Source organism: Chiloscyllium plagiosum, unplaced genomic scaffold (genome assembly GCF_037043375.1).
Source record: "Chiloscyllium plagiosum isolate Xiang-an unplaced genomic scaffold, Cpla_swu_hap1 HiC_scaffold_9, whole genome shotgun sequence".
Classification (NCBI taxonomy): Eukaryota; Metazoa; Chordata; class Chondrichthyes; order Orectolobiformes; family Hemiscylliidae; genus Chiloscyllium; species Chiloscyllium plagiosum.
In genome coordinates, this window is record NW_028270147.1 from 45,587,430 (window position 1) to 45,601,866 (window position 14,437).

The window sequence follows — 14,437 nt, forward strand, 5'->3', positions numbered from 1 at the left end:
TTCATCAGTTACCAGGCCAAGGAGGACAGGAGATGGTAGGTGATAGGTAATCAGGAGATTTCCTTTCCTAAGCTTGTCTTGATGTCATGAGACTTCATGTGGTTCAGAGTCACTGTTGAAGACTTTAATGTAACTGCCATCGTTGCTGATTCTATCCTGATGATGGGAAATGATATGCCTAGGATATTGATATTGGGACCTGGGATATAATCATACTTACCAAATCATACCTTACAAACACTTGCTTAATTAGGCTGAGGGACAGCTCTCCTAACCTTGGCACAAGCCTCCAGATATTAATAATGAGAACTTTGCAAGGCTGGATTTGCCTTTGATGTTTCTGATGCCAAGGTCAATGCTAGTTGATCCTTTTAGACCTCATAATGGTTTGTTACAACTGAGTGACTTGCCTCAAAAACAGAAATTGCTGGAGAAACTCAGCAGCATCTGTGGAGAGAAACCAGAATCAACATTTCTCCAGTGATTTCTGTTTTTGCTTCAGATTTCCAGCATCTGTGGTTCTTTGTTTTTACTTTGCATAGCTTGTCTGACCCATTTCAGAGGGCATTTAAGAGCCAACCAACATTACTGTGGTTCTGGAGTCACAGACTGAGTAATGGCAGAAAGTTTCCTTCCCTAAAGGACTTTAGTGAACCAGGTAGTTTTTTTAGGACAGTCAATTTGGCCATCATTACTGCAAATAGTTTTTGAGGTATTTTCAGTGATGTCATTATTTACCCTGGATCTCCTGGTTCAGAGGTAGGGACACTTCCACTGTACCACATCATCCCTCAAATAGCTTTTGACCCATTTTTTTCTAATAAACCTATTCAGAGATATTATTACACACCTCTGGGGCAAATGGGATTTGAACCCGGGTGTCTCAGTCCAGAGGTAGGGATACTACCACTGCACCACAAGAGGGTCCCAAATAGCTTTTGACTGGAGATTGATTAATTGAATTCACATTCTACCAGTCAGCATGATGGAATTTGAATCCATGTCCCCATGTGGATCATTGTCCAATGACATTACCACAATGTCATAACTTCCCTCTCTTTTGGAGCGGTATGAATGTGTTACACTCTTACTGATGAGGATTGGCTTTGAATAGTTTTAGCGAAGAAGCAGTGTAAACAGGGCTTCATTCTTTGGTGTAAATGACAATGGCTTTGAGCACCTGTGAGGAAATGCTTGCCTTCTGCTTAATTTTTCCTGTATGGAGATAAAAGTTGAACCGCATCCTATCAGTTTAAGTAATGACAGCAGTGTACTGAATGCCAGCAAAGGTTTTGTGCTCAAGTCTGTTAAACATCTAGTTACCTTCATTAATCTTTTATTATATTTGGATAATAAGAAAATGAGTACATTTTAAATTCTGTCTGAGTTTGGCTTGGTTGCATCATGTACAGGGAGATGGGAGGGTGCTATTGGATTGACTGCTGCTGCATCCATCATGAGCTTTGAGGAAGACATGGTGGAGAGTCTGGTCCTTTTCTTCCAGCAGTTTTGTATTTCTGTAGACACTCTCACGGAAAAATAAATAATATTGAAACTGTTCTTTTTGTGGAATAATACAATGAACCCTTAACTGATTATTGTATATAATTTTAGATTTTACAAGTTATTTTTCCAACTTTTAGGTCTGAACATTTACTAAAATGCCGGTGTTCTTAAAGCATGAATAAAAAGAGATTATTGAGGGAATTAGAATTAAATTTGTCAAGTGCTTTTTGTTTGTAATACTTTAATCCAGTAGAAAAATTGTTAAGTAGTGCAATATTTTAACCATTGCAATACTAGTTTACAATTTTATCTGAAAATTGAATCTGATTTATCCACTTTTTTGAGAAATTGTATTAATCTGTATTTTTAGAATATATTGCAATATTGGTGATTTATAAAGTGTAAAATTGGTAAAATATACATGTTTGTACTTAACTATTTCACTATATGAGTATGAAGGTTATACTGAATAATAATTTGTAGGTGCAAAGCTGAAAAATGATCATGCAGTTGAGATAGGTGCATTCCAGGATTTCATAACCGTGCATTTGGAGTGATATCACTGTTCATATCCATATGCAATAATAATGGTCTCACTAATGAGGCTAAGAACAGGCATTGCTGTTTTGAAAGTTCATAGTCACTAAGGAGTATGGGGTTTTCTCATAACTTAGATCTTTTGACTGATAGAAATACTCACCGTCAAATATTCTTTATGAGCTAATAATTCATTATGTTGTGATATTTGTAGTCACACTGAATATATGTTATGTTTTTTGTTTCATAGCGTTCATCAGAGTATCCTTCATGTCAGTACCTATGCAAACTTTGCCTAGTTCATATTGAAAATATCCAGGGTGCTCATAAGCATATAAAAGAAAAGCGACATAAGAAAAATATTGCAGTAAGTGCTTTCATTTGATGTAGATTTGCATCTTATTCTAAAATGTTTATTGTTTATTCATCTTGCAGTAAGTCCACATCAAATGCTTTATTACGGTGACATTTTATATTCTTTGCATACAGCTTTACTGTCATATACAATAAATTATCAAAGGATCATATTGTGATCTTTTTATTCCATATAGAGCTATATAGAATCATAGAATCACTATAGTGCAAAAAGAGGCCATTTGGCCACCATGTCTGCACCGAGACTCTGAAGAGCATCCCAGCCAGATCCTTCACCACCTCCCCCCACCCACTCCCCGCCAAAAGCCTAATGCCATAACCCAGCATTTACCTAACCTATACATCCCTGGACACTACGGGGCAATTTAGCATGGCCAATCCGCCTAACCTGCGCAGCTTTGGACTGCAAGAGAAAATGGAGCTCATGGTGGACACCCATGCAGACACAGGGAGAGTGTCCAAGCTCAGTACAGACAGTCACCCAAGGCTAGAATCAAACCCTAGAGCTGTGAGGCAGTAGTGCTAACCACGGAGTTACTGTGCCACCCATATAGAAATAGAGCTGTTAGATTTCTTGGTATGATTTTTTTCCACTCTCCCCTGCTTCCAGGAGAAACAAGAAGAAAATGAACTTCGTAATCTTATACCACCAACTCCTGACCATTTGGCTGCATTAAATTCTGCTGTGCTACAAGCTGCACAGAAAGAAGGGATTTCTGAGCAGGATTTTCAAGTCCGGAAGCATATTGTGAATGAGATGGAGAAAATTATTCAACAACATTTGCCAGGTCTGAATTGCTTTGTGTTATATTCTACAGCTGGTCATAGACAGTGAAGTATCACAGCTACAGCATGTAGTAGTTCCTGGATGCTAGTTTGTTCCAGTACAAACGCATCTGCAGTAAGTGTTTGGAGTTTGAGCAGCTTTAGCTCAGGGTTTATATGCTGCAGACTGAACTAGAAGAACTGTGAATCGTCCAGAATGAGGGAGGGTGCTGAGATTCTTTGTGCTAGTAGGCAATCTTATGGTTGGATCATCTGATTTAGTTAGTATTACAAGGATAGGTAAGTATGACTGTGAGTAAGGCAGGTCAGAGCACCCAGAGGGCATGAGTCGACCTTTGCAATTGTCCCCTATAAGTCTGTGATCCTTTCAGCTTGTCTGAATGAAACTGGAGGTTGGAGTTGAAGTAGCTAACTGACCAAGGCACCATGGTACAGGACTTATGTTTAAGTGAAGGCAGAAGGAAATAATATATTGATGATGGGGGATAATATAGTCAAAGGGATTGACACTGTGCTCTGCAACAAAGAGTAAGAATCCAAATGACTATGTTGTCTGCTCAGTGCCAGGATTTATGACATCATCTCAGGATTGGAGAGGAACCTGTAGTGGGAGAGTGAGAATCCAGTTATTATCATCTGTGTAGGTACTAACAACATAGGTTTGACAAAGGCAATAGCTATGCTCAGTCAGTATGAGAAGCTCAGTGCCAAATTAAGAAACGGAACAAAAAAAGATGATAAACTCTGGATTATCCCCTGACCATTGTGCAAATTGGCATATGGCAAATCAGATTAGAGAAATGGATGCTTGGTTTAAAGACTGGTGAGAGGAAAGTAGGTTCTGGTTCATGGGGCATTGACACCAGCATTGGAAAAAATGGGATCTGTAACGATAAAATGTCTCCACTTGAATCATGGTGAGGGTTGTGTTCTTACTAGCTGCATAACTAAGGAAGTACAGATGGTTTTAAGCTTCATGTCTGATGCATATAAAATTTGAAAGAAAACAGATGAGTTGAGAGCACAAATGGAAATAAAGAAGCACAATCTGGCAGCTGTTACAGAAAGATAGCTGCAGGATGGCATGAATCAGGAATCTGAATCTTGAATAATACAAGGTATTTAGGAAGGACTGGGAGCAAGGAAATGTTGAAGGGGTGCTCTGTTAATGATGAGAAATTATGCAGTTATGAAATTGCTTGTGGAATTTGTGTACAGGCCCCTCACGGTAATCATAGAGCATAAAGGGATAGAGCATAAAGAAAGAAATAATGAATAGTTGTCAGAAAGACATGACTGATAATTCATGGGGCATTTTAATCTACATATAGTTTGGAAATGTCAGATGGGAAAGTTAACCTAGATGAGAGATTCACAGAATGTTTTCAGGATAGTTTCTTAGAGCAGCATTGTCTGGAGCCAACTAGAGAGTAAGATATAATAGACCTGGTGTTGTGTTACAAGGCAGGATTAATAAATGATCATATATTGAAAGCGCCTTGGGTAGCAGCAACCATAATGTGATTTTTAGAATCAGTTTGAGGGAGAAAGGAGTGTGTCCAAAGCTATTTTTAAAAATTTATGTGAGGGAAATTATGAGGGCATGAGGCAGTGCTGGATAATATGAATTGGCAAATTATGTTAAAGGATAGGTCAGTAGAGATGGCAGTTGCAGAAATTTAAGGGGATATTTCAGAATAGATAGTATTTTTTGCGTTCTAACAAGTAAGAAAAATTCTAAGGCTGGACCTACCATCCGTCGTTGACTAGAAATATTAACGATAGACTTAAACCAAAAGACAAAGCATATAATTGTGCAAGGACAGATGGTAGGACAGAAGATAAGACAGAATATAAAAAACAGAAAGAATGAACAAAAATTAAAAAGGAGGAAAAATTAGAGTATGAGAAAGCTAGCTATAAAAACAAATAGCATGAGTTTCTTTAAACATTTAAGGAAGAAAAGAGTTAATAAAATGGGCATTGGCCCCTTACAGAAAGTGAGACTGGAGAATTAATAATTTAAAATAAGCAAATGGCAGATGAGTTGAACAGGTATTTTGCAACATTCTCCATTATGGACACCACAAGTAATATTCTAGAAGCAGCAATATACCAGGGGATGCAAAGGAGAGGAGCTCAGGAAATTATAGTCACCAGTGAGGTAGTACTGAGTAAAAAAAGAAGTGGCTTGTGGAATAGTTGAAGCTTTGGTGTTGATATTCCAAACTTCCTTGATTTGGGAAAAGGGTTCCCTTCAATTGAAAGATTGCAAATGGAGCTCCTTTATTCAAAAAGTGAAGGAAACAGAAAGCATAAAACTACAAGCTAGTCATTTTAGTATCTATCATAGGAAAATATGAGAAGCTTTTATTAAAAACCTATAACAGGGCACTTGCAGAAGTTCAAGGTAACAAGGCTAAGTTAACATGGTATTGTGAAAAGAAAATCATGTTTAACCAATCTGTTGAACTTTTGATGAACTCATGTGCTGTGGATAAGGGGAACTGCTGGTTGTACTGCCTTAGATTTGCAGAAGGCAATTGATAACTTGGTGCCTCAACGACTCTTGCGGAAAATAAAAACTCATGATGTGGGGAGTAGCATATTGGTATGGATAGAAGATTGGCTGGCTAACAAGGGATGGGTATCTGGGTGATAAGATTTCAGTGAGATTTCAACTGTTTATAATTTATATAAATGACTTGGAAGGTATGGTTGCCATATTTACTGATGGCACAAAGGTAGGAAAGTAAGTTGTGAAGAGGACATAGGGCTACAAGGAATTATAGATAGGTTAAATGAGCATGTAAAGATCGGGCAAATGGAGTATAATGTGGGCAGACGTAAAATTGACCATTTCAACAGGAAAAATAAAAACAAATGTTTTTATTTAAATGTGAGAAACTGCAGAGTTCTGAGATACGGTGCTATCCTCATGCATGAATCAGAAAAGGTTAGTGTGCAAGTTCAGCAAGTAATTAGGGAAGCTAATAGAATATTAACACATTACCGGGGGAATTGAATACATAAGTAGAGAGGTTATGCTTTAGTTATACACAGCACTAGTGAACCCTCTCAGGAGTACTGTGTACTGTATTAGTCATCTATTAATGGATTTGTTACCCATGTGAATGCTTTGGAAGCTGTTCAGACAAGGTTGACCAAAATAAAACATAAAATAGGCAGATTATCTTGTGAGGAAAGGTTGGACAGTTCGGCTTGGAGGCAAGAGAATAAAACATTATTGGGGATAGGTGGGAATATAGGTTTGAGATTTCAGTCAGATTAGCCATAATCTTATAAATGGCAGAGCAGGCATTAGAGGCCGCATGGCCTACACCAGCTCCTTGTTCACATCTTGAGGAATAATGCTTACATATTAATGAACACTCCTCTTCAAAATTGAACATACCAAAATTGATTTGTGCTGCATGTATTGCTCATTTCAGTCTTTAAACTAAGATATTCAAGGTAATAGTCAATTTGAAAGATGATGATTACTTTGATAACTTTCAAAAGTGTTAGTGCCAGTGTAAGAGCACTCAGGGAAGTGTGGTCATATCTTTTGGAAGGATAGAATGAACACAGTGAGTACAAGTACATTTCAAAGAGAGGAAAGATGGACTGGAAATAGGAGAGTTTGAAATTGACCTCAAACTGGGAATCATGGAATGGAAGTCATCAGACCAGAAAACTAATTGGATTCAAGGAAAAAAAGGCTTCAACAGAGCTGGCAAAGGTGAATTTAGTGCTGGTTATAATATAGGAAGATTGTATAGTAATTGTAAAAATTATAGTTGAAGTAAGTCAAACTGCCAGCTTTCTGTTCAGGAAAGTGAAGGGATAGAATGGATATTAATAAACGCGAATGTTTACCTACCCAGTTTAGTCCAGATAAATCTTTGTTGATATGTTTTGCTTTTATTTGTTTTACAGATTGCTCATTGAGGTTGTATGGTTCTTGTCTTACAAGGTTTGCTTTCAAAACTAGTGACATCAACATTGATGTAAAATTCCCTTCCCATGTAAGTGATACATTGACACATTTATGACACATAAACAAGTATCAGGGCTCAAAATACAGGGTGTGGCAACAAAATCATGCCAGAAGCCTCTCAAATTCTTGATAAAATTCAGTGACGGGTCTACCAGTCAGAAAAGTTGTAAAGTGAATGGAATCTCTGAGGAGCTGCTCCTCTGTTCACAGTGGGTCTCGTCCATGTTTGTTTCTGATGGATTCATTAGTTAGCCCAAGAGCTGGAAATGTGCCAGCATTAGACATACTAGACTTCAGGCTATATTTGAAATCATCTCCTTATTTAAAATAAACTATCGTTTTAAAAATAAATTATATCCATTGATTACTTCTACTGTTGCTCCTTTGTCTGCGTTGATATCAGAACCTTCCCTAACAAATCATTCTCACTCAAAAGGGAACCTTTACGAAAGGCACTTCCTCCTAACATGCTTGAACTTGCTTCCTGACTTTTGTGAGTTCTGCAAACGGCTCATTCTCCAAAGGTCTTTCATATCCATTACAGTGGAAACTTGATTATTCGAACGAGATGGGCGAGCAGTATTTTGTTCGAATAATCGATTATTTGGTTAATCGATTAAATGCCTTTCCTCTGGGGCTCAGAGTTTTAAAGTCTGCCTCCCGTTCAGGAGACTGCAGCAGCACAGCATGCGAGCCCCCACCCCCTCCGCCCCAAACCAACCCACACCTCGCCCCAAACCAACCCCACCCCTCACCCCCAACCCGGTCCAAACCCGCACCCCGACCCCAACCCGGTCCAAACCTGCACCCCGCCCCCAACCCGGTCCAAACCCGAAACCCTGCCCCCAACCTGGTCCAAATCTGCGCCCACCCGGGTCCAAGCCCGCCACCCACTCCCAACCTGGACCAAAACCGCCCACCCTGCCCCGAACCCAGTCCAAACCCACACACGCCCGCCCCCAACCCGTTCCAAACTCGCCAACCGGTCCAAACACGCCAACCGCCCCCAACCCGGACTAAACACGCCACCCGCCCCCAACTCGGTCCAAATCTGCCACCCACCCCCAACCCAGTCCAAACTCGCCACTCGCGCCCAACCTGGTCCAAACACGCCACCCGCCTCCAATCCAGTCTAAACACTCCACCCGCCTCCATTCCAGTCTAAACACTCCACCCGCCTCCAACCCAGTCCAAACTCGCCACCCGCCTCCAACCCGGTCTAAACACTCCACCCGACCCAACCCAGTCCAAACTCGCCACCCGCCCCCAACCCGGTCCAAACTCGCCACCCACTCCCAACCCGGTCCAAACTCGCCACTCGCCCCCAACCCGGTCCAAACTCACCACCCGACCCAACTCGGTTCAAACTTGCCACCTGCCTCCAACACGGTCCAAACACTCCACCCGCCCCCAACCCAGTCTAAACACGCCACCCGCCCCCAACTCGGTCCAAACCCGCCCCCCCCTCCAAACCAATCCGGTCCAAACCCACCCCCCCACCCACAACCCGGTCCAAACCTGCCCCCCCACCCCCAACCCGGTCCAAACCTGCCTGGCCCCAACCCAGTCTAAACACGCCACCCGCCCCCAAGCCGGTCTAAACACTCCACCCGCCCCCAACCCGGTCCAAACTCGCCACCCACCCCCAACTCGGTCCAAACTCGCCACTCGCCCCCAACCTGGTCCAAACACGCCACCCGCCTCCAATCCAGTCTAAACACTCCACCCGCCTCCAACCCAGTCCAAACTCGCCACCCGCCTCCAACCCGGTCTAAAAGCTCCACCCGCCCCCAACCCGGTCCAAACCTGCCTGGCCCCAACCCAGTCTAAACACTCCACCCGCCCCGAAGCCGGTCTAAACACTCCACCCGCCCCCAACACGGTCTAAACTCGCCACCCGCCCCCAACTCGGTCTAAACACGCCACCCGCCCCTAACTTGGTCTAAACACGCCACCCACCCCTAACTTGGCCTAAACACGCCACCCGCCCCCAACTCGGTCCAAACTCGCCACACGCCCCCAAGCCGGTCTAAACACTCCACCCACCCCCAACACGGTCTAAACTCGCCACCCGCCCCCAACTCGGTCTAAACACGCCACCTGACCCGAACTCGGTCTAAACACTCCAGCCGTCCCCAACCCAGTCTAAACACTCCACCCGCCCCCAACCCGGTCCAAACGCTCCACCCGCCCCCAACTCGGTCCAAACACGCCACCCGCCCCTAACTTGGTCTAAACACGCCACCCGGTCCAAATTCGACACCCACCCCCAACCCAGTCCAAACACGCCACCCACCCCTAACTTGGCCTAAACACGCCACTCGCCCCCAACTCGGTCCAAACTCTCCACACGCCCCCAACCTGGTCTAAACACTCCACCTGCCCCCAACCCGGTCCAAGCACGCCACCCGCCCCTAACTTGGTCTAAACTCGCCACCCGCCCCCAACTCGGTTCAAACTTGCCACCTGCCTCCAACACGGTCCAAACACTCCACCCGCTCCCAACCCGGTCTAAACACGCCACCCGCCCCCAACTCGGTCCAAACCCGCCTCCCCCCTCCAAACCAATCCGGTCCAAACCCACCCCCCCCGCCCACAACCCGGTCCAAACCTGCCCCCCCACCCCCAACCCGGTCCAAACCTGCCTGGCCCCAACCCAGTCTAAACACGCCACCCGCCCCCAAGCCGGTCTAAACACTCCACCCGCCCCCAACCCGGTCCAAACTCGCCACCCACCCCCAACTCGGTCCAAACTCGCCACTCGCCCCCAACCTGGTCCAAACACGCCACCCGCCTCCAATCCAGTCTAAACACTCCACCCGCCTCCAACCTAGTCCAAACTCGCCACCCGCCTCCAACCCGGTCTAAACACTCCACCCGCCCCCAACCCGGTCCAAACCTGCCTGGCCCCAACCCAGTCTAAACACTCCACCCGCCCCCAAGCCGGTCTAAACACTCCACCCGCCCCCAACACGGTCTAAACTCGCCACCCGCCCCCAACTCGGTCTAAACACGCCACCCGCCCCTAACTTGGTCTAAACACGCCACCCACCCCTAACTTGGCCTAAACACGCCACCCGCCCCCAACTCGGTCCAAACTCGCCACACGCCCCCAAGCCGGTCTAAACACTCCACCCACCCCCAACACGGTCTAAACTCGCCACCCGCCCCCAACCCGGTCTAAACACGCCACCTGACCCGAACTCGGTCTAAACACTCCAGCCGTCCCCAACCCGGTCTAAACACTCCACCCGCCCCCAACCCGGTCCAAACGCTCCACCCGCCCCCAACTCGGTCCAAACACGCCACCCACCCCTAACTTGGTCTAAACACGCCACCCGGTCCAAATTCGACACCCACCCCCAACCCAGTCCAAACACGCCACCCACCCCTAACTTGGCCTAAACACGGCACTCGCCCCCAACTCGGTCCAAACTCTCCACACACCCCCAACCTGGTCTAAACACTCCACCTGCCCCCAACCCGGTCCAAGCACGCCACCCGCCCCTAACTTGGTCTAAACTCGCCACCCGCCCCCAACTCGGTTCAAACTTGCCACCTGCCTCCAACACGGTCCAAACACTCCACCCGCTCCCAACCCGGTCTAAACACGCCACCCGCCCGCAACTCGGTCCAAATCCGCCCCCCCCTCCAAACCAATCCGGTCCAAACCCGCCCCCCCGCCCCCAACCCGGTCCAAACCCGCCCCCCCGCCCCCAACCCGGTCCAAACCTACCCCTCCGCCCCCAACCCGGTCCAAACCTGCCTGGCCCCAACCCAGTCCAAACCTGCCCCCCCCCGCCCACAACCCGGTCCAAACCTGCCTGGCCCCAACCCGGTCAAAACACTCCACCCGCCCCCAAGCCGGTCTAAACACTCCACCCGCCCCCAACACGGTCTAAACTCGCCACCCGCCCCCAACTCGGTCTAAACACGCCATCTGACCCGAACTCGGTCTAAACACTCCAGCCGTCCCCAACCCGGTCTAAACACTCCACCCGCCCCCAACTTGGTCCAAACATGCCACCTGCCCCTAACTTGGTCTAAACACGCCACCCGCTCCCAACCCGGTCCAAATTCGCCACCCACCCCCAACCCGGTCCAAACACGCCACCTGCCCCTAACTTGGTCTAAACACGCCACCCGCTCCCAACCCGGTCCAAATTCGCCACCCACCCCCAACCCGGTCCAAACACGCCACCTGCCCCTAACTTGGCCTAAACACGCCACCCGCCCCCAACTCGGTCCAAACTCGCCACATGCCCCCAACCCGCTCTAAACACTCCACCCGCCCCCAACCCGGTCTAAACACTCCACCCGCCACCAACCCGGTCTAAACACTCCACCTGCCCCCAACCCGGTCCAAACACGCCACCCGCCCCTAACTTGGTCTAAACACGCCACCTGCCCCTAACTTGGTCTAAACACGCCACCTGCCCCCAACTCGGTCTAAACACTGCACCTGCCCCCAACTCGGTCTAAACACTGCACCTGTCCCCAACCCGGTCTAAACTCGCAACCCGCCCCCAACTTGGTCTAAACACTCCACCCGCCCCCAACTCGATCTAAACACGCCACCCGCCCCCAACTCGATATAAACACGCCACCCGCCCCCAACTTGGTCTAAACTCACCACCCGCCCCCAACTCGGTCTAAACACTCCACCCGCCCTCAACCCAGTCTAAACACGCCACCCGCCCCTAACTTGGTCTAAACACGCCACCCATTCCAAATTCGTCACCCACCCCCAACCCGGTCCAAACACGCCACCCACCCCTAACTTGGCCTAAACACGCCACCCGCCCCCAACTCGGTCCAAACTCGCCACATGCCCCCAACCCGGTCTAAACACTCCACACGCCCCCAACCCGGTCTAAACACTCCACCCGCCTCCAACCCAGTCCAAACTCGCCACTCGCCCCCAACCCGGTCCAAACTCGCCACCCGCCCCCAACTCGGTTCAAACTTGCCACCCGCCTCCAACACGGTCCAAACACTCCACCCGCCCCCAACCCAGTCTAAACACGCCACCCGCCCCCAACTCGGTCCAAACCCGCCCCCCCCTCCAAACCAATCCGGTCCAAACCCGCCCCCCCCCCGCCCACAACCCGGTCCAAACCTGCCCCCCCGCCCCCAACCCGGTCCAAACCTGCCTGGCCCCAACCCAGTCTAAACACGCCACCCGCCCCCAAGCCGGTCTAAACACTCCACCCGCCCCCAACATGGTCTAAACTCGCCACCCACCCCCAACCTGGTCCAAACTCGCCACTCGCCCCCAACCTGGTCCAAACACGCCACCCGCCTCCAATCCAGTCTAAACACTCCACCCGCCTCCAACCCAGTCCAAACTCGCCACCCGCCTCCAACCCGGTCTAAACACTCCACCCGCCCCCAACCCGGTCCAAACCTGCCTGGCCCCAACCCAGTCTAAACACTCCACCCGCCCCCAAGCCGGTCTAAACACTCCACCCGCCCCCAACACGGTCTAAACTCGCCGCCCGCCCCCAACTCGGTCTAAACACGCCACCCGCCCCTAACTTGGTCTAAACACGCCACCCACCCCTAACTTGGCCTAAACACGCCACGCGCCCCCAACTCGGTCCAAACTCGCCACACGCCCCCAAGCCGGTCTAAACACTCCCCCCACCCCCAACCCGGTCCAAACCTGCCTGGCCCCAACCCGGTCCAAACCTGCCCCCCCGCCCACAACCCGGTCCAAACCTGCCTGGCCCCAACCCGGTCTAAACACTCCACCCGCCCCCTAGCCGGTCTAAACACTCCACCCACCCCCAACGCGGTCTAAACTCGCCACCCGCCCCCAACTCGGTCTAAACACGCCACCTGACCCGAACTCGGTCAAAACACTCCAGCCGTCCCCAACCCGGTCTAAACACTCCACCCGCCCCCAACTCGGTCCAAACATGCCACCTGCCCCTAACTTGGTCTAAACACGCCACCCGCTCCCAACCCGGTCCAAATTCGCCACCCACCCCCAACCCGGTCCAAACACGCCACCTGCCCCTAACTTGGCCTAAACACGCCACCCGCCCCCAACTCGGTCCAAACTCGCCACACGCCCCCAACCCGGTCTAAACACTCCACCCGCCCCCAACCCGGTCCAAACGCTCCACCCGCCCCCAACTCGGTCCAAACACGCCACCCGCCCCTAACTTGGTCTAAACACGCCACCCGGTCCAAATTCGACACCCACCCCCAACCCGGTCCAAACACGCCACCCACCCCTAACTTGGCCTAAACACGCCACCCGCCCCCAACTCGGTCCAAACTCTCCACATGCCCCCAACCCGGTCTAAACACCACACGCCCCCAACCCGGTCGAAACACTCCACCCGGCCCCAACCCGGTCCAAACACGCCACCCGCCCCTAACTTGGTCTAAACTCGCCACCCGCCACCAACTCGGTTCAAACTTGCCACCTGCCTCCAACACGGTCCACCCGCTCCCAACCCGGTCTAAACACGCCACCCGCCCGCTACTCGGTCCAAACCCGCACCCCCCCTCCAAACCAATCCGGTCCAAACCCGCCCCCCCCGCCCCCAACCCGGTCCAAACCTACCCCCCCGCCCCCAACCCGGTCCAAACCTGCCTGGCCCCAACCCGGTCCAAACCTGCCCCCCCGCCCACAACCCGGTCCAAACCTGCCTGGCCCCAACCCGGTCAAAACACTCCACCCGCCCCCAAGCCAGTCTAAACACTCCACCCGCCCCCAACACGGTCTAAACTCGCCACCCGCCCCCAACTCGGTTTAAACACGCCATCTGACCCGAACTCGGTCTAAACACTCCAGCCGTCGCCAACCCGGTCTAAACACTCCACCCGCCCCCAACTCGGTCCAAACACGCCACTTGCCCCTAACTTGGTCTAAACACGCCACCCGCTCCCAACCCGGTCCAAATTCGCCACCCACCCCCAACCCAGTCCAAACACGCCACCTGCTCCTAACTTGGCCTAAACACGCCACCCGCCCCCAACTCGGTCCAAACTCGCCACATGCCCCCAACCCGCTCTAAACACTCCACCCGCCCCCAACCCGGTCTAAACACTCCACCCGCCACCAACCCGGTCTAAACACTCCACCTGCCCCCAACCCGGTCCAAACACGCCACCCGCCCCTAACTTGGTCTAAACACGCCACCTGCCCCTAACTTGGTCTAAACACGCCACCTGCCCCTAACTTGGTCTAAACACGCCACCTGCCTCCAACTCGATCTA

At 49.8% G+C, this 14,437-nt stretch overlaps 1 protein-coding gene across 5 annotated transcripts in view; it reads left to right on the top strand.

The window, feature by feature from the left end:
* Positions 1–14,437, top strand: part of LOC122554722 (terminal uridylyltransferase 4-like) — a 114,040-nt gene that overhangs the window by 28,176 nt on the left and 71,427 nt on the right. For all 5 annotated transcript variants that reach the window (XM_087990592.1, XM_087990593.1, XM_087990590.1 and 2 more), the window contains 3 exons: positions 2,294–2,410; positions 3,029–3,206; positions 7,144–7,232. In XM_087990592.1, the coding sequence (XP_087846718.1) occupies positions 2,294–2,410; positions 3,029–3,206; positions 7,144–7,232 (384 nt within the window). The remainder of the gene's footprint in view (positions 1–2,293; positions 2,411–3,028; positions 3,207–7,143; positions 7,233–14,437) is intronic.